The sequence below is a fragment of the Corapipo altera genome, unplaced genomic scaffold, assembly GCF_003945725.1.
Source record: "Corapipo altera isolate COAL_440 unplaced genomic scaffold, ASM394572v1 75, whole genome shotgun sequence".
NCBI lineage: Eukaryota > Metazoa > Chordata > Aves > Passeriformes > Pipridae > Corapipo > Corapipo altera.
Window position 1 is genome coordinate 10,640,681 of NW_020884887.1, and position 21,688 is coordinate 10,662,368.

Consider the following 21,688-nt stretch of genomic DNA (forward strand, 5'->3'; position numbering starts at 1 on the left):
GCAGCTCAGGTGCCATACACCTCCAGAGAACTGCTCAAGCCAGTGGGTACCACCAGGGCTTGGATGCCTGAAAAGTTACACACCAGCAACCTTCAGCATCTCCAGGGGTCCCTTGGTTTTATCTGGTGTCAGCCAGAGCACAGACATCACTGCCTGTGGCTCCTGGGGAGGCCCAGCAGCTCCTCCAGCCCTGCTGCAGCTTCTGTGCTGGCTGGGGCAAAGGGTGGTGGCAAAGGAGGTGGGTGAGGCAGGGAAAGAAACGGCCTCAGGGCACTGCAGGCAGTGGTACAGCCTGACAGGAGCATCCCAGAGAGGCTCAGCATGCAGTGCTGCAAGGTCCTCTCATCCCTGTGTCTGCAGCACTGGAGGGAAGGTCTGGGGGAAAACCAGCTCCCTGTGCCAGCTCTGGTCCTGCCCCACGGATGCTCATTGCAGAGCCTTGCTCAGCACCTTCCCCGTTAATCAGGTCCTGGGGTGCCAACCTCACCCTTCCTTCCTCCAGCTCTTGCAGAGAGTCAGGGCTGCACATTTCCCAGCCAAGAAAAGGGGGGATGTGGCTGACAACAGGACCGGCCCTGGAGGCAGTGGGGAACCCTGCTCCTGGCATTCACCAGGAAAGCACAGCGGGGGGTGGGATGGATGAGGATAAAATTTCCGTAGCTGAAGTGCAATCACCGGCATTGCCTGACACTGTGCCTGTCACCGCTGCTGGCACACGGCCCCTGCACCCACCGGTGGGGCTGTTGTGCCAAGCGAGCCCCTTCCCCATACCGGGGCAGGGGCAGGGTGCTGTTGCGGGCAGCATTGGGTCCCTCTGCACCGCGGGCACCTGGCTGAGGTCTGGCGTGGCAGCGGGTGTGGGATGTGTCCCTGGCCCCGCTGCCACGGCAGGCGGGGACTGGAGGGCTCATGAGCAGTGACGTCTCCGTCTCGCCGCGAGGAAACAGCTGCTCGCCAAGGACGAGCGCTCGGCCACAAGAACACCCCGAGGGCGGCGGCTGCTCCTGCGAACACCCCGGACAGGCCCCGTGCTGCCGGTCAGTGCCGGGGGTGCGGGGGGAACGGGCGGGTCTGCAAACCCACCGCAGCAGAGGGTGCCAAAGCCACCCTCCTGCGAGCGGAGGAAAGCCCTGGAAAGCCCTGGCTGGGCGGTGAGCCGTGCGAGCAGAGGCTCCCTCCAAGGGGTGTCTGCAGGGGGATCCTTGCTTTTTCCTTTTTATGAAAAATCTTCCTTTTTTAACAAGGCCCCGGGGGGCTGCGCTGCCTGCGGGTGCTTTTTGGGGTGGGCGCTGGCGTTGCTGCGGGGCCCATGGGTGTGTCCCGGCCAGGATGCGCCTTTGTCCACGCTTTGCTGCCGCCGCGGCTGCGGAAACACCCATCCCTCCAGCTGGGATCTAAGCTGAGGATCCCTCCTGGTTTGATACCTGCCAGGTTTTGCACAGGTAAATGCACCTACGGCACCCCAGAGGCTCGGAGCTCTAGAAGGGCAGGAAGCATTTTGACGGTGGGGTGGAGGGACTTCCCTTGCCCCACCAGGAGGACGGGTGCCAGGTTTTTTTAACCCAGGGAAGCTCCCTTTGCTCCCCAGGCAGGACAACGTGTGGTGGGGCACTGGGTGTTGTGGCCTCTGTGCTGGGGGAGACCCACAAGGCAGTCGGGCTCCGGGGGTGCCACCCCTGAGCCCAAAGCTGTGAGGGGGCTCTTGGAGAGGCTGCAGGGTGCACTGCTGGGGCGACAGAGGCTTCTGCAAAGGCTGTGCACGTAATTTAGGATTTCTCACTTTTTGTCCAGGGAGGCCCATAACCCCAACCTCTCCATTGTTTGGGGGGAGGAGGTGTACCCCCATGCTGGGGCACTGTAGGTTTCACCGCCCAATGGATGCCATGTGTTTGTCCAGGCATCTTCCCAGGGCTGCTCCCCCAGCCTCTGCAGAGGTGTTGGCAGCAGTGGGGGACAGGGACAGGGCACTGCAAGGACAGGTTGGGAACTGGGTGTGGTCGGCGATTCTCCGCCACTGCTGAGATGAGTTGGGTGGTCTCAGCCCAGCTACCACATGAACCTGGAGCCAGGCAGGAGGGCTGTGCCACGGTGGGATTTCTCTGCTCCCAGGAGAGTACACAGCTTCACCAACAGGCTCCAGAGTGGCACTAAAAGGCTGTGTGGGTGGGGGTGGGATCCCTTGGCACTCACCCAGCACCCGGCCGCAGTGCGGCCCCACTGCATGTGGGGCATGTGGGGGCTCTCCCCCAGGCAGGAGACATGTGAAGGGTCACCGAGGCTCCCCAGCTGAAAAGGGAAGGGGAGGTGAAGGCAGCTGTGGTTTCCTGCAAAACTTCCTCCACTCAGCAAGGATGCCTGTGGGTGCCACAGGCTTCCTGCACCCGAGTGGGGGGACTCAGCCACACCTATGGCTGCAGGGTTGGGTCTCCCCCTCCATGACTGCTCTCATAGGGATGCGCAGCCAAGCCAGGGAACTTCATGTGATTTCTCCTGCTCGCTCCATGGCATGAAACCAAACTCGTCCGGGGTCAGAAATCCCCCCAGGGCAGCCCTGCTCTGCCTTGAGCTTTTCTGCAACGTGTCTCAGAGGGAGGGTGAGCGAGCAAGGAGGGGGCCGTGCCTCATGGCTGGCCTCAGCTGACGCTCAGCGGTTCATTCATGGCCGGGCTCCATTTTCCAGCTGTTTTTCTCCCTCTGCCAGCTTCCTCGGAGCAAATGGCGCTGTCTGGGGACTTTCTCTGGGAGGGTGAGGAGAGCCCACACCGCAGTGGGTTGCAGTTATAAATGGTGCTGGTGTTAGAAAACAACCTGCGCGTTACCCTGGAAACCCAGCTGTGTTTCCTGGGCTCCAGGATGTGTGGGACTGGTGGTGGCCTTGATCGCTGCACGGAAACTCAGATAAAAGCTGGTGGGAGCTCGTGGGGGCTGCCCAGCCCCAGCACCACGAGGCAATGGGACATCCCCAGCAGCTGGGATGGCCCCAAGGCTTGGGGGCTGCAGGGGAGCAGAAGGGGCATTGTGGGTGCAGTGAGAAGGGCCAGCCCTGCAGAGGATGCTCAGCCCATTTCCACATATGAGCACTTTTTTCCCCTCCAGTTTCTCTTGGCACTGGCAGGAAGCTGCACGGGGCCCATCTGCACTGCCCTTGGCCCTTGGGGTCCCCAGCTCAGTGCCAGAAACCAAAGGTTCTGGTGACCACAGGGTGGCCAGCGAAGCTCCTCTCCCTGATCCTCCCCACAGTACCTGGCATTGCCCTCCCATGGGTACCACACTTGCACCCATGTGAAGCAAACCTTCCCTTAACTAACACAACTCACACAGGGGGCCTTTGGCTCACACTGACCTTTCTGTTCCCTCTCACAGCTCCTCCTTGCCCTTGCTCCAGTGATTTCCAGCTCGGGAAGCCATGGCACCCAAAGGAAAGGTAAGGGTGACCCCCAAATGGCAGGGACGGGGACTGGAGTGCCACAGAGCAGACCCCAGAGCTGGGGCAGTACCTCCAACATCCAGCAAGGGTGGTGACGTGCAGGGACATGATGCTGCCCAAAGCCTGTTTACATTCCTGCCTCTCCAGCCAGTGCTGTCTGGATGTGATGCAGATGGGGGAAGTGCTGGGCTGGGGAGCAGGGACAGCGAGGAGCAAAAATCCTTTTGGGACCATAGCGGTCCAAAGAGAGAGAAGCAGGGCCGTGGGAAGGGGAGAAGAGATGTTGCACTGGGGATTTGGGCTTCCACTGGAGAGAAATCCTGCCTGATCCTGCAAAGCATGCAGCCCCACTTGGGCCTCTCTCCCCTCCCAGCCTGGATTACTTCCCACTCCAAGCCAGGGCTGGTGCAATGTGGCAGCTGGGTGAGCAGGTGCTCCCTTGCAGCCAGGAAAATATCCGGCATGGGTGGAAAACCCTGCCTCGGTGGGCAGCTGTGGCTGGCGTGGTACAGCCTGCTGGAAGGGGAGGAGTCTCAGCCCAGAGCTTCCCTTCTCCTCTCTGCCTTCCATTCCCTGGAGAAATCAATCGTTTCCTCCAGCCCAATTACCTGAAGCTTCCTGCTCAGCCGAGGCAGTGATTACTCTGGGTGGAGAAACTGAGTTACAGTGCAGATGAACATTCCCCTGCGGTGGTCCAGGACCCCAAGCAGCCATGTGATGGGAGAGAGCAAAGCCATGCTGGGAATTTTGCTTCCACCCTCCTGGCCCCAGTGTGGCTTATTTTTAGCTGGGAGGTCCCGGACGGGCCGGGATGACTCAGAGGCTGGAGGAGGGGAGGCAGGAGGCCCATGGCAGCTGAAACAGGGGATTGAAAGCAGAATGAGGGTATGAAGAGTATGCAGCGGGCAGGATGCTGTTTCCCTCCCAAGTGATGTTTCTGCCCCTCCCTGGGGCTCACTCCCACAGAGAATGCAGGGAGCGTGGGGTGATGCACAGCGCTGAGCTCCTGCCTCAGCTTCCCTTGCCCTGGACAGGGCAGCACTGTGGCAAAGCAGGAAGCTCATGCTTGGAGGGTGCAGAAAGCAGGAACACAGCCTTGCTCCTCCTCTCCATTTAACCATGGCCAAAATCTTGGCTCCCCAGCACCACCTGTGCAACCCCAGCACCCTCTGGCAACCCTTGTTCACTCCTGCTGCTTCCAGGCACCTCCTTTGCCTTGCAATTCCTTTACATCTCTGCAAGACACGTGTGTGGCAGCAGCTTGTGCCAAGCCAGGAAGGGTCTGGGAGCTGCTGGGAAGTGGGGCTAAATCCAGCTCTCCCGATGAATCACCTGCAATACGATCTGTTCCGTGCCCACCAGGCTCCCTCAAAGGGCAGCATCTCCTCTTGGTCCTTGTCACATGGGACACAAGTGCCAGCAGCTACTCCCGTAGGAGTAGCCTGTGAGACGTGCCCAGTTTCCCTCTGGAAAAGTGGCTACAGAGGCTGGTTTCTTTCTGAAGGTGCTGGTGATGTGCAGCAGAGCTGTTGTGCTGGGATGGGACCCAGGGAGCTGTGGGTATGGAGCTGCCATTGTCCATCTCCTTGGGTTCGTTCCTGGAGGCACAGGGACACTGGTGCCCATCTTCTCTGAGGACATGTTGGCTTTAGATGCCCATGCTGGCAACAGGCCTGGGCCTTTGCACAGCTCCTGGGGATCTTGAAGAAGCCATGTAGCAGATCCTGAGTAGGTGATTCCTGGGAGGTGCACATACCCAGCTGGCACATGGTACAAGCAGAGCCAAGGGAGGATGCTCAGTTTCCCAGGATGCTGACACAGCTGACAGCCCCAGCTCAGCCTGGCTGTCAGCCCTCCTGTTCCCCAGCAAGACAGCTAAGGAAATGCTGCTGCTCAGCAATTCCCACTCTGTGCCTCTGTAGGGGATGCATCCCAGTTCCTTATGTGGGGTCAGGCTGGTTTCACATCTGCTTCCACCCAGGGTGGTGCTGATCTCGTTCAGAGTCCAGTCCCAGGCTCCCTGGGGTGAATTCCCACAGGCAAAGCTGACCTGCAGAGGGAGAGCCTGGTGCCTCCTTTTTCCTGAGGTCTCTGGGTGTGTCACTCCTGGGCTCCCCTCTGCACCCTGGAGGTGCAGAGGAGCAGACAGAATTGGATTATGTCAACACCCAGGATTTCTCAGGCTCCCAGGAAAATCTTTCCCAATATCCAGGGTCTCTGCTCTGAGCCCTTGGATCAGCCTGGGCCCCATGGGAGTGCATGCTGGGTCAGGACAAGCTGTTGGCAGCTCTGGTGCTTCTCAGTGTTTTCCACTTAGCAGCCCATGATGATTTTGTGCCTGTAAATTTGTCTCCTTGCTTGGAGGCCATCCAGAGCTTGGGCATCCTCAGCACCCAGAGGGGTTCCCTGCTTGCAACAGGCAGTGGAAAATTATTTTCTTCGTTGTTCTGAATCCAGCCCTGATAACTCTCTTCAGCCTGGCTGCATTGCAGGGGGATCACCCTGGTCCTTGGGCACCTTCCCCTGCATTCAGGGTGTCCAGTCTTCCTTTGGGGCCTTCCCTTTTCCTGCCACCCCCCCAAGGTGGTGCAGGGAACTGAAAGAGCTGAAGGACCCTGTCAACAGACCCCCTGGCTCCTGCTGGCATGGTGCAGAGGGCTCTATCTGGCTTACACATGAGCACAAGCAGCAAACAGTGATATGAGAGTGAAGGCCATGGATATATTCTCGTGACCTGGCACACAGTTTATGCAACCAGGAGAGCAAACAGGAAAGGAAACAACTGCAGAGAAGAACAAGTGTTTATGTTTGAGGCTGAGCTTGGCCTTGGGCAACCCGAGCAGAAATGGATCTCACCTCAATCCTGCTCAGCTTCAACTTCTCCTTCTCCCATCCCACTGGGGCTGCTCCTTCCCCCTGTACCTTCTTGCCTCCTTTCCCCTAGGTCTACAGGGGCTCGGTGAAGGATTTCCAAGGCTTTGATGCCAACCAGGATGCAGAAGCCTTGTACAATGCCATGAAGGGATTTGGTATGGACACTCCTCCAGACTGTCACCCCGGGGCCACCCTTGATGTCCCCTGTTCCTTTGGTTGACCCTTGCATGGCTGGGCATCCTGCATCACCTCCCCTCTTAGCTGTCTGCTTTAGTAGTGTGCTGAAGGTCTCCTGGTTCCCTTTCCTCCCTGGGGACAGCTTGGCTCTGCTTCTCCTCCCAGCCCCGACTCCAAAGCAGTTTTGGGCACGGCAGGATGGCTGTGATGAGCCCAGCCATGGGCTATCCATGACTTCTGGCTCTCCCCACAGGCAGTGACAAGGAGGCCATCCTTGACCTCATCACATCCAGGAGCAACAAGCAGCGAGTGGAGATCTGCCAAGCCTACAAGTCCCTCTATGGGAAGGTAATGGCAGGAACACTCCTGGTCCGTGCCCCCACTGCAGACACAGGTGGCTGTGGCTGCCACCAACCAGCCCACGCAGGGACCCACTGCTCCCTGGACACACTCAGAGGTGCTGTGGAGCAAAGGGTCCCCCAGCCCCTTTTTCCCCCTCCACCAGGACCTCATTGCAGACCTCAAATATGAGCTGACAGGGAAGTTTGAGCGGCTGATCGTGAGCCTGATGCGGCCCCCAGCTTACGGTGACGCCAAGGAGATCAAAGATGCCATCTCGGTAAGGGGTGGGCAACCCCCCTGAGGCCCCTCCAAGGACACCCCAGCCAGCTCCACTGCTCATGGGGCTGTGTCTCTGCCCACAGGGCATCGGCACAGATGAGAAGTGCCTTATCGAGATCCTCGCCTCCCGCACCAACCAGGAGATCCACGACCTGGTGGCTGCCTACAAAGATGGTGAGGGCTGGGGAAGGGCAGGGGCTGCCCTGTGCCCCCATGGGCAGAGGTAAAGGGATCCAGCTCTCCAGGCCCTGACCTCTCCCTCTTCCACCAGCCTATGAGAGAGACCTGGAAGCTGACATCGTTGGAGACACATCAGGCCACTTCAAGAAGATGCTCGTTGTTCTGCTTCAGGTATGTCTGTCTGTCCAGCGTCTGTAGGTGGTGGGTGTCTGTGTCCTGCAGGGCTGAGCCTGTCCCTGTCCCACAGGGTGCCAGGGAGGAGGATGACGTGGTGAGCGAGGACCTGGTGGAGCAGGATGCCAAGGTGAGGCTTGGCAGGTGGCTGTGACAGGTGGCATCTGGGCAGGGACTGGTGGCACTGGGACCATCTGGATTTGGGCCTGCGAAAGGCGGGTGGGTGCCAAGAGCACCCGTGCATGGGTAGAGTCCCCCACTAGCAACACCCTGACTTGGGCTGTGCCACCCTCCCCATCCCACAAGGACCTGCTGGAAGCTGGCGAGCTGAAATGGGGCACGGATGAGGCCCAGTTCATCTACATCCTCGGCCGGAGGAGCAAGCAGCATCTCCGCCTGGGTGAGCATCTCCTGCAAGCTCGGGGTGGGCTTGAAGGTATCTTGTCAGCTCTTCCAGGCATTGCCTTGCTCTCATCCCACAGTCTTTGATGAATATCTGAAGATTGCTGGGAAGCCAATTGAGAGGAGCATTCGGGGAGAGCTCTCTGGTGACTTTGAGAAGCTGATGCTGGCTGTGGGTAAGCCAGTCCCTGAGTGGGGATGCTGCAGAAACATGTCAGTGGCCTTGCTGGAGTGGGAGGGCTCAGCACCAGGGCCAGCAGGGTCAGGGCTGCAGCTGTACCTGGTTTTATGGAGCTCAGGGAGGCTCCTTCAGGGTGGGTGGGGATGCTGGATGTGGTTCCCAAGGAGTATGGGTGCTCGGAGGCTGGGAGCACTGGGGGCACTGGTGAAGCTGGGTGCTGGCATCCCTCACCATGCCTCAATTTCCCCGCAGTGAAGTGTGTCAGAAGCACAGCAGAATATTTTGCTGAAAGGCTCTACAAGGCCATGAAGGTGAGTGAATCATCCCTTCTCCACAGGGTCCTCCACAGCATTGAGGGGAGCTGGCCAAAGGAGGGCCCCCCTACCATGGGGTGCTTCTGGAGAGCAGAGTGACACAGGTCCATGAAGACAGGACCTATGTGACCTGGGGTCTCTGCTCTTTCCTCCAAAGGAGTTATTCCTTCAGATCCAGGGCTGGGTAGAAATTGGATAGAAGGTCCCACATGTGGTGGGTTGAACAGGGTTGTTTGGCCATCCCAGGCTTGATGTGAGGGTTCCTCCATTGCAGGGGCTGGGCACAAGAGACAACACCCTGATCCGCATCATGGTGTCCCGCAGTGAGATCGACATGCTGGACATCCGGGAGGTGTTCAGGACCAAGTATGAGAAATCTCTCTACAACATGATAAAGGTAAGTGCTGGGGGTCCCTGGTCACCCTCCAAGCAGCTGCTAGTGCTGCCTCCCTTGTGATGCCAGCACCCCTGGGAGAGCTGAGCCTCCTTCCCAGACACCCTGTGCCAAGTGTCCATCTCTAAGGACAAGGTTCAGGGAGACTCCTCTCCATGAGCGCATCCCACGGCACTACCTTGACCCTACCTGTGTGGTTCTCCATCTCCATCTGCCTTTCCAGGAGGACACCTCTGGGGAGTACAAGAAGGCCCTGCTGAAGCTGTGCGGAGGGGACGATGAGTAAGACCACCTGTCACCCCCTCTTTGTCCCTCTTCATCCCCTTGGTGCTGGGTACCCACCTCTGGGTCAGAGCCTAGTGGAGCGCCTGCACCAGCAGCACCAGCAGGAACAGGGGTATAGGAGGCCCTGTGGCCCCTCTGCATGACCAGCCATGGTACCATGGTCTGTTCTTGTCATGTAGGAGCCCCACAGGGCAGGGACAAACCCCTGGAGGTAGGGTGCTCTGCTGTGGGGTTCACCACCCATTTCCCCCCATTCCCACCCACCCAACCCCACAGCAAGCGCCTGACTCCTGCCCCACACCTGGCACCCGGCGGATACAAAACGCCCCTTGTAGAGGGGCATAACAGAAAGAGGTGGGGCTGCTGGTGGGTGCAGGGCCCCCATGGCTCACTGTCCCCTGTCCTTGCCCTCCCATTGCAGTGCTGCAGGTGAGTTCTTCCCCGAGGCGGCGCAGGTGGCCTATCGGATGTGGGAGCTTAGTGCGGTGGCCAAAGTAGAGGTCAGAACCCCCAGCCCCCCTGTATTCTCTCTCTGCTGCCTGCTGGCTTGGGACCCCTGGCTGCTCCTCTCTGCCACGGGGCATGGCCAGCCCCTCAGCTCTGCTCTGCCTCTCACTCCTCTCTTGATGCCGTTCTCTGGTTTTGGGGTATGAGGTTGGCAGGATGTAACCCTGGCAGGGCTGGCCGCCCCCCCTGGGCTCCACTAACCCCCTCCTCTCTCTGAGGCCTTCCTCTCTCGGGGCTGTGGGTCCTGCATGTCTGTGAAATGCATCACTTGCAGCCCTGGCTCCAGTGCCAACCAGAAACCTCCTGCTCCCTGGGGTAGCCCAGGGCTGGCCGGGGCACGGCCGTGCCATGAGGAACCAGCACCCTGCATGCAGCTGGAGGCACCCACAAAAGGGTGCTTTGGGATGTGCAGAAAAGACACCCTGAGGCCTACATACAAGGAGAATGGAGATGTGTTCAGAGCTGTAAGGAGGGTAGAATCACAGAGCAGAAGTGGGCACCCTTTCAGCGACTCCTCTTCTGGCTCTCAGTGATGTGACCAGCCCAGGCTGAGGTGTCCCAGTGCTAGGGGAGGCAGGTGTGACACAGAGCAGGACACCAAAACTGCAGGGACTGTCTGCTGCTGTCTTCTTCCTGCTCTTTGCTGGCCTGGCTATGGTTTGCCCCTTAATGGAAGAAGTGACAGGGGCGGGGACATCCTCACTGAGCCCCAGGTGCTTGCACTAACACATGACTTGCTTTGGCCTCAGCTTGCCAGGTGGCACCTTTCCTCCCTCTCTCCATCTCCCTCCCTCTCTCCCTCCCATCCTCCCATCTCAGAGATGAACCTAAACCCCTCTGTGCATCCACAGCTGCGAGGAACTGTGCAGCCAGCAGGAGACTTCAATGATGATGGGGATGCACAGGTGCTGAGGAAGGCGATGAAGGGCCTGGGTAAGTGGGGGCCACGAGTTCAGCCACTTCCCGTTGCTCCTCAACAGCTCCTGGGGCAGAAAATCCACACTAGCCCATGCAGGGCTGCATGGAAGCCTCAGGGGGAATAGAGAGATGGTTTTGGAGCTGTGGGAGCTCTCCCCTCCCCACCCGCCTGGTTTGTGGGGGTGGTGATGTGATTGGTGTGACACGGTGACACAGCATGGCTCTGCAGGCCCCCTCGGCCCTCCCCAGCATCACTGCTGTCATTGCAGGCACGGATGAAGGGGCCATCATCGAGGTGGTGACCAAGAGGAGCAACGCTCAGAGGCAGCAGATCCTTAAGGCTTACAAGGCTCACTACGGCAGGGTACTGAGGCCCCATCCCACCCTGCTCCCTCCTTCTCTCCATATCCTGCCCCCACCCACGCAGAGATCGGCCCCTCACTGAAAGGATTCCTGCTCAGGGAGCAGTGGGCAGCTGAGGCACCCCAATGTGCCCTGGCATGACTCCCCCAAGGAAAACAGAGTTGTCACAGCAGCCTCCCACTGTGGGTGCCCCACCAGCCCAAGGGAGGGTGTCCCTTCCCCTTCACTTGCCCATCCTCGATCCTGCATAGAGGACTCCAGAGCCAGGATGTCTCCAGATCCACCCCCAAAATGTGACCTTAAACCACCCCAAGGGTCTCTCACCTCCACACTCTCCTCCCCTATTTTCTCACCCGTGTTGCCTTGACTGGTCCATCCCTGCAGAAGCAACTGGGGACTGAACCCTCAAACGCTTTTGCAGGACCTGATGGCAGACCTGAAATCTGAGCTGTCAGGCAGCTTGGCCAAGCTGATCCTCGGGCTCATGCTGACGCCAGCACAGTACGATGCCAAGCAGCTGAGGAAGGCTGTGGAGGTAATTGCCACACTGCTGGTGTCAGTGCCAACACGGGAGGACGAGGTGGTTTTCACTGTGGCTGCACCCGCAGGCTGTGGCCCAGGGCTGTGAGTGCCCCCCAGCTTCACACACTCCAGGCTCTCGTTTCCTATACAGAAGGAAAGAGCAAAAAGCACCAGGACAAAGACTTAGTTTGCACTCAAGACCTGCTGGGAGCCCAGTCTGGCCTCTTTGCAGCCCAGCAGGCTCAGCCAGCTTGTAGCCACAGGAGAGCCAGGGTAGGGGCAAACCAATAACATGCACTACTATCCACCAGATGGGACCCCACTATCAGCATACTTGGACACTTTCATGTTGGTTCCTACCAGCCCTTGGGGACATTTGCTGGACATGAACTTTTGGCATGTGGTTGCCCTGGGGTTAGAGCAGCCCCTCCTTGCCTGGCATCGTGGGGCAGTGCCACTGTGTCTCCATCCAGTCCTGGTACCTGCAGCTATCTGCCATTCCACTGTCTTCCAGGGGGCCGGCACAGACGAGAGCGTCCTCATTGAAATCATGGCCACGCGGAACAACCAGGAGATCCGGGCTATCAACCAGGCATATCAGGAAGGTACGGCACAGGAGGGATGTGGGAGCACCCAGGCCCTGGGCACAAACCATGTACAGTGTTGTGCAAGGCCCTTCCTTGGCAGCAGTTTTGTCTCTGGACTGGGTCCACGGGTCAGTGCTTTGAAGGTCTAAGAGTCCCTCCAGCAGAGCACTGCTCCTGGCCTCTCTCAATCTCACAGTGACATACTGTGATGACCCAGCTCTGCCATCAATGTCTCCTTTCCTGACAGCCCTTTTGCAATGATCCCATTTCCTCCAGAGCACCTGAGCACTCTGCTCGTGCTCAGGGCGTTATAGCTGCTGGGCTGATCCCCTCCTCCCTGGGCCTGAAAACAGCAGATGGAGGAATCTGCTTCAGCCATGCAAGGGCTGGAGGATGGCCACTGCCATCCCACAGGCACAAAAGGCACTGCTGGGTGGGAAGCTGAGCTGCAGGCAGGGTGCAGGGCTCAGCCATCCCTTCTCCACAGCCTACCACAAGAGCCTGGAAGATGACCTGAGCTCCGACACATCGGGGCATTTCAAGAGGATTCTTGTCTCACTGGCTCTGGTAAGGGCGGCTCTCCCTGGGGATTGTCCCCTTCCTGCCCACAGGCAGTGCTAGGGGTCTGCAAGGATGGTGGCTATGGAGAAGGCAGAGCATCACTGCCTGGCTGGGCAGTGCTGCTGGACCCTGTCTGCCACCCCCTCACTTGGGGCTCTCCCAGGAGATGTCCTCTCCCCGGCTCCATGACTTTTGTATCCAACCACAGGGCAACCGTGACGAAGGACCAGAGAACCTCACACAGGCACATGAAGATGCCAAGGTAAGACCTGTATTGGCAGTGCTCTTATGGGCTCTGCATTAAAAAAAAAAGAGGATGTTGCATCCGCTGGTCTGGAAATGGCATCCTCAGGGAAGCAAATGCTGCTGGGGCAGGGTCTCTGTAAACTGCAGTGGGAGAGCCAGGTGAAGTGATACTTTTGGAGGTAAAGCTTCCAGGCCTGATTCTGTGTGCTCCTCTGGGCCAAGTCTTTTCTGAAGGGGGCTGGGAAGCTCTGAGCAGGGTCAAACCTGAGCTGTTGTTTGTCTCTCCTGTGCTGTGCTGTCCTGAATGCTCCAAAGCATGGGAGAGAACTACAGCATTCCCAGCAGGGCTGCTGCCAGCAGAGGGAGTGGATGCTGCACTGCCTACATCTCAGCCACAAGTGCTGCCTGCACCCGTGCCCATGCACTGCCTGTGCCCTGTCCATGCACTGCCTGCACCCCTGCCCATGCACTGCCTGCATGCCTGCTGCATGTGCTGCTGCTCACCTCGTCCTGCTGCACAGAAAGAGAGAGCCAGGGATGACAAGCACAGGGACAAGCCAGCCAGGTGGCACCTGACCTGGTACCACGCTGCATTTTGTCGGCAAAGCTGCCCTTATCCCTCTGCCTGTGCCTGGCAGAGGTGGGCAGGCTGATGGGAGCCAGCCCATGGCTAGGCAAGGATGCTCCCTGAGGAGCAACAGGCACCCAAGCCCCAGGGGTGGGGGGCTCACTTCATTTGGCCAAAGACCACTCTCCCAAGGTACTGGTGTAGAGGCCAAACTGGAGGAGGACACAGGTCCTGCTCATGGCGAAGCAGGGGAGCTGGGGACACGTAATTTTAAGGGATTTTGCTAGACTTCCCTTGCTTTGTCAGGAAAGGATAAAGGTTGAGCAGCACCTTTTGACCCTGTTGTCTTCCTGTCTCTCTCTCTCTCTCCACCAGGTTGTTGCTGAGACCCTGGTGAGTGCCTGCCCTTTTTCTCCTCACCCTTCTGCGTGTTTGAGGGGATGCTGTGGTCCTGGGATGCAGGGTTGGGGCTGGGAATTGCAGCCTCACAAACTGGGCTCTTCTGACCACATGCTTGGGACTCTGACATCCTTGCATCAGGGTGGAAGACAAGGGGACAGATGCAGGAGGGCACCTTCCTGCCCTTGGGGACCGATTCTACCCATTGCCTGCATGCAGCACCTGTGTTCCTGGCAGTGTAGGACACAGGGCTGGCTTCCCTGGCTCACCAAAAGTGGGAATTGCCTGATCCCCTCTCTGCCATACCCATCCCCTTGCCTCCCTCTTCACTCTTGGTTGCTTTTCCAGAAACTCGCTGATGTCTCCAGCAACGACTCCAGTGACTCCCTGGAGACCCGCTTCCTCAGCATCCTCTGCACCCGCAGCTACCCCCACCTCCGCAGAGGTAGGACCACATTTCTCCACTGCAGCTGGACCCTCAGCTTGCATTTGGGCTGGATGGGATGGGAGTCTCCCCAAGGCTGAGGTTGAGCCCTGTCTCCCCAGCAGTGGTGGGGATGAGACAGTGAGGGAAGAGGTGGTGTGGCATTTGAGGTGGCTTGTTGAAGTCACCCAAGCCTGCTCTGGTCCCACCTGGTCCATGGCTGAGGCCTGAGTCTCCTGGGTGCCCAGGGCTGGGATGGAGTGGCTTGGCAGTGACCCTTTCCTCTCCCCCCTCCCCAGTGTTCCAGGAGTTCATCAAAATGACCAACCACGATGTGGAGCATGCCATCAAGAAGCGGATGTCGGGAGACGTGAAGGACGCCTTCGTGGCCATTGGTCAGTGCCTGGCGGGTGTTCCCTCAGGACAGGGCTCCCTGCAGGGCAGGCAGCCCCTTTGCCTGCCTCTGCCCAGGCAACGTGGTGGCAGATTCCTGCTGCCTTTGGGCCATGGAGACTCCCAGTGTGGTGTGGGGTTGAGGCATTTATAGGCCATCCTACTATGGGGCCAAGCCTGCACCATTGTACCAAGGAGGGCTCGTAGTTGACCCAGTGGGTGGCACAGCTCCTTGCTGTGATTTGTCCCCTGGGTGCCACGAGCCCACTTTCCCTGCCCTCTGTGTGTTGCAGTCCGGAGTGTGAAGAACAAGCCGGCCTTCTTCGCTGACAAGCTCTACAAGTCCATGAAGGTGCGGACAGGTTCTCCTGAGGCTGGGCTGAGGAGGGGGCTATGCTGGGCAGACATCCTTTGGGACTCAGTAATCCCATGACAGGGATGGGTTTTGTCCCCTGGCTGTTCCTGAGGGGAGCAGGGCAGGGCTGAGCTCAAACCAATACCTGGGGACAGCAGGAGATGTGTCAGGCTGGTGTCTTCCCAGAAGCAAGTCCAGCATATGTCTAAGGAGAGATCATAGAACAGTTTGGGTAGGAAGGGACCTTTAAAGGCCATCTAGTCCAAACCCCTGAAATAAGTAGGGATATCTTCAAGTAGGTCAGGCTGCTCAGGGCTCCATCCAGCCTGGCTTGGAATGTTTCCAGGGATGGGCCTTTCTGGGCAACTTGTGCCAGTTTCACCACCTTCATCGCAAAAAGTTTCTTCATTATACCTTGTTCTATCACTACAGACTCTGCTAAAAAGTCTGTCCCTATCTTTTTAAAGTCCCCTTTAAGTACTGAAAGACTGCAATGAGGTCTCTCCAAAGCCTTCTCCTATTTAGGCTGAACGACCCCAACTGCCTCAGCCTTTCCTCACAGGAGCGGTGTTCCAGCCCTCTGATCATTTTTGTCGCCCTCCTGTGGACCTGATCCACAGCTTGGACTGTGCTGGAGATGCCAGGTGGATCTGTCAGCCCCAGTCCCTGCAGGGTTATTTGTTCGAGCTCCTCCTTGCAGGGTGCTGGCACAGATGAGAGGACCCTGACCCGGATCATGATTTCCCGGAGCGAGATTGACCTGCTCAACATCCGGGGCGAGTTCATAGACCTGTTCGACAAATCGCTGCACCACATGATTGAGGTGAGGGGACAGGGACGTCCCTCCCCAGCTCATCACCTTGTCTGGCTGAGCCCTGAGCCCTGAAGGGACCTGAGCTGTGAGTGCTGCCATGAGTGGCACAAGGACTGAGCATCACCTGGGGAGGGGGAACCTGCCCCCACCAGCCTCAGTGGTGGCCGGTCTGGCCGTAGAGAGGATGTGCTGACATCTTCCACTGCTGCACAGATACCTGCAGGGTGGCCTGGACATGGAGCCATGCGTTCGCTGTGCCCAGCACCTTGAACTGGGCTTCCCCAGGGCCGTTTCTCTGACATGGGTCTCCCTCTTGCAGAAGGACACCTCTGGCGACTACCGCAAGGCTCTGCTGGCCCTGTGTGGGGGGGAGGACTAGGCGGCAGCAGAGGCCCCTTCTTCGTGTCTGAGCCAGCACCCACCCACTGCCTTGATGTCACCGCAGCTTCGGGGGCTTCAGGGGACGCTCGGTTCCCTGCACAGGACGACTCACTTTGCGCTGGACAGTGGCACCACATTGCAAGCGGGGGAGTCTCGGGGAGGGGAGCAGAGGGGTCTGGGTAGGGAGATTGTCTTGAAGCAAAACACTTCATACCCAAACCTGCCACTAAGCTAGGAATATACCCAGATTGAAAAGACAATTTCAAATCTGATTAATAAAACCTTACTGTTGCTGACCCTGGGGCAAGAGCAGTCGATTTATTGGGGCAGGTTTGGGTGGGACTGAGGATCCTTAGTGTTTCCTTGCTTGTCTAGGCAAACTCGGGCAAGAGCCCTGCCTCAGCTCCAGGGAGGGCTCTGATGACACCCCAAAGCCCCTCTGAGCAACACTGCTGCTGAGAAAGGGGCTGAAAATGCATACGGGGCTGGCAGCAGCACAGGGATTTCACCAAGAGCTTCACTTCACGCCTCTGAAAATCCCCAGCAAGGTTCGTGCCGTTGTGTGGATGATGCTTTCATAAACCAGAGATACAAATCAGACTTGATGGCATCCATGCGTCCTCGCACGCGGTTTCCTGTGCTTTCAAGCTGCTGAAGAAGGAGTGGAAAGGCACATGCCGTAGAGGCTACACCCCCAAACAGTTTGTTTGCACTTCCCCCAGCACTCAGGAGAAAAGAACTGGAATTTCCAAAAGCGGGAAATTCCAGCACTTTCAATTGTTTCCAAGCCAGAACAAAAAGTCGTGAATACCCAAGTCTTCCTCAGAACAGCTGGGTGAGGAAAGCTTCACCTTCAGAATATCAAAGCAGTGTTAGGAATAATAACACAATATTATTACAACACTTCAAAACCAGCCAAGGTTGAGAAGCAACAACATGTAGAAACAAACCAGGGAAACTGAAACAGCTGGGTGTTATCCCACTGAAAATTCCCTTGATGCCTTCCTGTAAAATGTCCCCTTGTAACAAAATAACCGTTCTTGGCGGAAAACAGCCTGGTTGAAGCTTTTTCACCCTCCCCATAGAGATCTGGGCTCCTCTGCCTTGCCCCTGTGTGTAAGTAGGAATGGGCATCCCTGTCCCAGCAGCATCTGGGGGGCTGAACACACCCCATTCTTGCAGCACCCCCTACAGGTCACCTGCTTGGCCAGAAAACTGCTACAAAGACTGAGCAGCTGCAGAAAATGTTTTGAAGGGAGGATGTAACCCCAATCTTCATCTGCCTGTCTCTTCCTGCAGCTCTGCACTGCAGCCCTGAGCTTCGCAGCAGAGGCACAAGGCTTCTGCAGATCAGGGATGGCACAGAGACTGCAGGGAGCAGAGCTGTCCACCTCCCTGCGTCTGGGAACAGGGCTCACAGACCCAGCTGCAATGCCCGAGGAAGTTTTGAGGCTTGGGAGACAGCCTGTCACCCCAAGAGAGCCAGATTTGGGGCAGTGGAGCCCTGTTCCTCCAGAGCAGGGGGAAAACCTGCTCTGTGTTAGCACAGGACCACAACACCCATCATCTGCCTCCTTCCTGTTGCCAAAACAGATGCTCCTGGGGTATGTACAGGAGGGTGTGTTTCCTGGGCACAGGTGTAAACACTGGTGAATTTTCTGGCTGTAAGCCTACGACCAGGGATCACATCACCCACAGCCTGGCTGTCTTGGAGAGGCACAGGACCACAAGTGAGACCAGGCAGCCCCTCGGGGCCAGTCCCCAGCCCAGCTCAGCACGATGCCGACGCCAGAAAGCCTGGCCGACCACAGCACTCCAGTCCCAAGGCCAGGAATTTCCCTGGCACCTGCTGCCAGCTGCTCCTACGATGCAGATAAAAGATAGCAGAGTCACACAGTGTTTGGGGACAGGGAGGGAGGGGAAGATGAGGTTTCCTCCTTGGAGCAACTCCCTCTCCTAGAAAAGTCCTGCTGCCAAAAAGCCTCTATATCGCCTCAGTGCTGCAGTAATCCATCTCCAGCAGCAGTTGCTACAGCTGGAGCAGAAACAGCCAGTGGCATTTTAATTGCTGCAAACACTCAAGCACAGTCAGTACCCAATTTGAGCACGGGCTGTTTCAGCACCTGCCCCATGCTGGGGTTGGCAGCACACCTGGGGCTGCCCCACAAGGGAGAACTGCAAACTGGCCTGAGCTCAGCAGAGCTGCCCACCCCAAGGCAATGCCAGGAGGGTGACGGGATCTTGGGAAGCACTGGCATGGCCTCTGGGACTCACTCTGCCTGGGGCACTTCCATCATGGAATGAGTGTAACCTGCAGTGAAACAAGGACCACTGAATCTAGGAAGAAGAAAATTATGTTTGACCTAAGTCAAGCGTGGGGAAGAAAGAGCACTTGTTTTGTTTAAAGTCCAAATCACTTACCAGCAATTAGTATTAATTGACAATAAATTACATAAAAATTCCCTGAGTGAGGACTGTTTTGCCCATGAAGCTCTCCATACATGGGCAGGTCATAGAGACTTCAGATAAAGCAGTTTCATCCCCGTAGAATTCCAGTTTCCAGGGAAAATACACTTCATAGCACTACTCTCCAAGAATACCTCTGCTCCATCTGCTGGCTCCAAGCTGCCCAATCTAAGGGCAACTGGTGACAAATCCCATGCCTGTGATCAACAAGGAGGTGAGCAGTTCAAGGAAGGCTAGGAAAGCAAGGGAGAGGACAAAATGATGGGCACAAGAAAGGGGAAAAATTAACAAGGCTGTGAGCAAGGTAAGGGCTGGAGGTGGGTCCTTGCTGGCCATCCAGGCTTCAGCCTTCAAGGCTGCTGCAGGGAAAAGTCTGGGATTTACGCTTTGCACATTGACCAGCAATGTCGGGGGCAAGGGCTCGCTTCCAGGCAGAGCGAAGGCCAGATTTCACAGGTTGCAACACCCAAAAAACCCCACAAGCCCATGTTTGGTGTGCAGAGGGCCAAACCTCTTCTCTGAGTCAGCTCCAGACACCACTGCAGATCCTCTTTGCTACCAGCCCCTGGGAGGAGCCACTTCTGGTGTGGAGACAAGGTGGGATATTGGTCTTGGTCCCTGGCACAATATGTGAGCCACTTCCATCCCACCTGTCATCCTCCCTTCCCCCAGAGGAGAGAAACACAGTCTTCATTGGGAGCCAGCAGAGGTTTCCTCTTCAGCTGTTCATCTTCCCAAGTCAAAGGAGGAAGAAGCAGCCTTGCCCCTCATATCCATGTATCCCTCAGTGTTCAGTCTGATCCCCACAGTGAGCCTAAGGCTGGGGAAATGGCTGAGCTCTACAGAGCTGCTTTTCTCACATCCCTGGAGCAGCTGTACAGGACATGATGACTGCTGCTGAGCCCTTTTCTCAGGCATTGCAATTGGATGAGACACATCCCAGGGAGAGAGGAAGAGGGGAAAATCCCCTCTCTGCCTGTTGTTGATTTTGTATATTGGGACTCCAAATGATTCAAAGCTTAAGGCATGCAAGGAAATCCTCTGAGCACTTCCAGGCCCAGTTCTCACAATTCTTGGCATATCCACTGTGAGACTGCACCAGGTCCCACCAATAACCCATACTCTGGTGACTGTGGAGGAGGAAGAGCGAGGATGGCAGGAGGGGTGATCTCCTGCTACACTGAGTTCTGCCTCACATGCCAGAGGGAGAGGGAGAAGGGAGGTCTCTCTCAGTGAGAGGGTAAACCCAGCAAAGTAAAAGCAGCCCAGCATCCCTGAACAGACAGGGTGTGATCCAACCCCCCGTGAAGGCAGGATACTGCAGGAGCAGGACCGCTCCCCAGTGCCTCCCTTCTCTCCTACCCCAATCCATGCTCCCTCCTGTCCTCTCCCAGAAGCAGTCTCCCAAGCTCCCTCCTCTGCCTCTCCCTTGCCCTCCATCCCAAAGCCCTCCCATCCTGCCAGGTTAATTTGAGTTCCTGATTTGCATAGGCAGCAGATCACAATGTTCTGGAAATCCCCTCCTGTAGCCAGAGCTTCCTCCCCGCTCTCACAGCGCCACTGTGGGCCTTCTGCTTCCTTTTGGTGCCACAGCACCAGGACACGTCCAACCAGAGTGGCACAGGCAGGAGGTCCCAGCTGCTGATGCCAAGAGGGACCCATCAGCAGCCCCCTGAGGAGCTGAGCCCAGGAGTGGCCCCAGGGTTCTGAGCCAAACCAGCTGCACCCACTGCCTGCTCTGCTCCTGCCTTGCTCCAGGGCCAGCTCCCAGCACGGCCACCAGGTCCTGGCCGGCCCCATTGCCCCATTAGTGCTGCTCAGCAGCACCAGGGATTTACTGGGCATCTGGGGCTGTTGGGTCAATTCCACTTTGGATTCACACCACTGGGCCCACCCTGCTCACTCCGAAATGGGATCAACTTGAAGGAAGCTACACCTGATCCGAAACAAGCAGGAGCTGAGGACAGAGTAGTTCCACCAGCCCCATCCTCAGCCTGTGCTCCTTCTCACCCTGTTTCCCACAAGGTAGCAGTGATCAAGGCACCTTCACGTAAGCGAGCTTCCACTGAAGGTGCTGAACCCAACTCTCTGTGCCTAAAAAAACCCTACTATGTCAAAGTGTCAGCTATGAACATGTCCTCACAGCCATGCAGGTGTGCTCATGAACCACAGCTGCCATCAGGGGAGTCTTCTCCCCTGGGAGCATGGCAGGACCAAAGCAATGAGGAAGGATCCACAGGACCAAGAACCTTTTGTTTTCATAGTGAGATTCATCCTGGTGTTTGGGCCAGCCCAAGCTGGCAACCTCAGGTAAAAACACACAGAGCAGCTGGCTAGAGAGGTGGAGAGGCACCGTGTGAGAGCACACCATGAAGTGACTACTTCCACAGGTTCTCAGCCTGCAGGCAGATCCCAGACCCACAGCTCCCCACCCTCCTGCCCAGCACCCCCACTCCTGCCACCCAAACCAAACAGACTAAAGCTGGGCACTCCTCAGGCATTGCAGTTCACACCTGGCAAGGGCAGACCAAACACCCTTCCAGGTACAACTGTACCTGCTGGCAAGGAGCTGGGGAGCTGGAATCAGCCTCTATAAAATAAAACCATTTAAATCCTTGCTGTTTATTCCAGCACCAGCTGGCTCCAGCCTTGTTTCTGACCATCAGTTCTCCTGGTGGATGGTTTCCAGGGATTACCTGCAACCCAGGCACACCATCACCTGTCTGGCTCCACTAGCAGAGACAGCTCTTTTCTGCTCCCTTAGGAAGATGCATACTGTTTTGACTCCAGAGATGGATGAGGACGGGATGGAAATACACATGGGAGAAGGACAATGCCTCTTGCAAGATGCAGCAGTGTCCCTGAGGAGAAATACAACATGTTTGCAAACCCAGTGAAGTTGCTCAGAAACAAGGCAAGGGGAATGATGTAACGAGGCTCTTCAGTTGCCCAAAAGTGAATCACAGCCTCCACAATAGCCCCCCCCACACTTTTGCTGACTAATACCTGACACAACTTGCGGCCCCTGGGAGGAAAGGCACAGGAGAGCCCTTTAAGTGGTGCCTGGCTCCCTATCAAAACCACGCACGGGCTGTCTGGGACCTCCATCATGGGGAATTCCCCTTCTCCATGCCTAAAAGTACGCTCAGCTGGGC

General features: G+C 57.3%; 1 protein-coding gene across 2 annotated transcripts; it reads left to right on the forward strand.

The window, feature by feature from the left end:
* The first annotated feature begins 916 nt into the window (after positions 1-916).
* Positions 917-16,368, forward strand: ANXA6 (annexin A6). 2 transcript variants are annotated; one of them, XM_027643184.1, is made up of 26 exons: positions 917-1,037; positions 3,364-3,424; positions 6,372-6,456; positions 6,732-6,826; positions 6,984-7,097; positions 7,183-7,273; positions 7,371-7,450; positions 7,527-7,583; positions 7,760-7,853; positions 7,936-8,031; positions 8,289-8,347; positions 8,625-8,747; positions 8,968-9,026; positions 9,451-9,529; positions 10,388-10,469; positions 10,724-10,818; positions 11,239-11,352; positions 11,854-11,944; positions 12,414-12,493; positions 12,696-12,749; positions 13,677-13,694; positions 14,049-14,145; positions 14,424-14,519; positions 14,811-14,869; positions 15,573-15,695; positions 16,006-16,368. In XM_027643184.1, the coding sequence occupies exons 2-26, from the start codon at positions 3,407-3,409 to the stop codon at positions 16,063-16,065; spliced, it is 2,019 nt and encodes a 672-aa protein (XP_027498985.1). In that variant the 5' UTR covers positions 917-1,037; positions 3,364-3,406; the 3' UTR covers positions 16,066-16,368. The 2 variants fall into 2 exon arrangements, with proteins under 2 accessions (XP_027498985.1, XP_027498986.1); XM_027643185.1 differs by lacking the exon at positions 13,677-13,694.
* Positions 16,369-21,688: the final 5,320 nt, after the last annotated feature.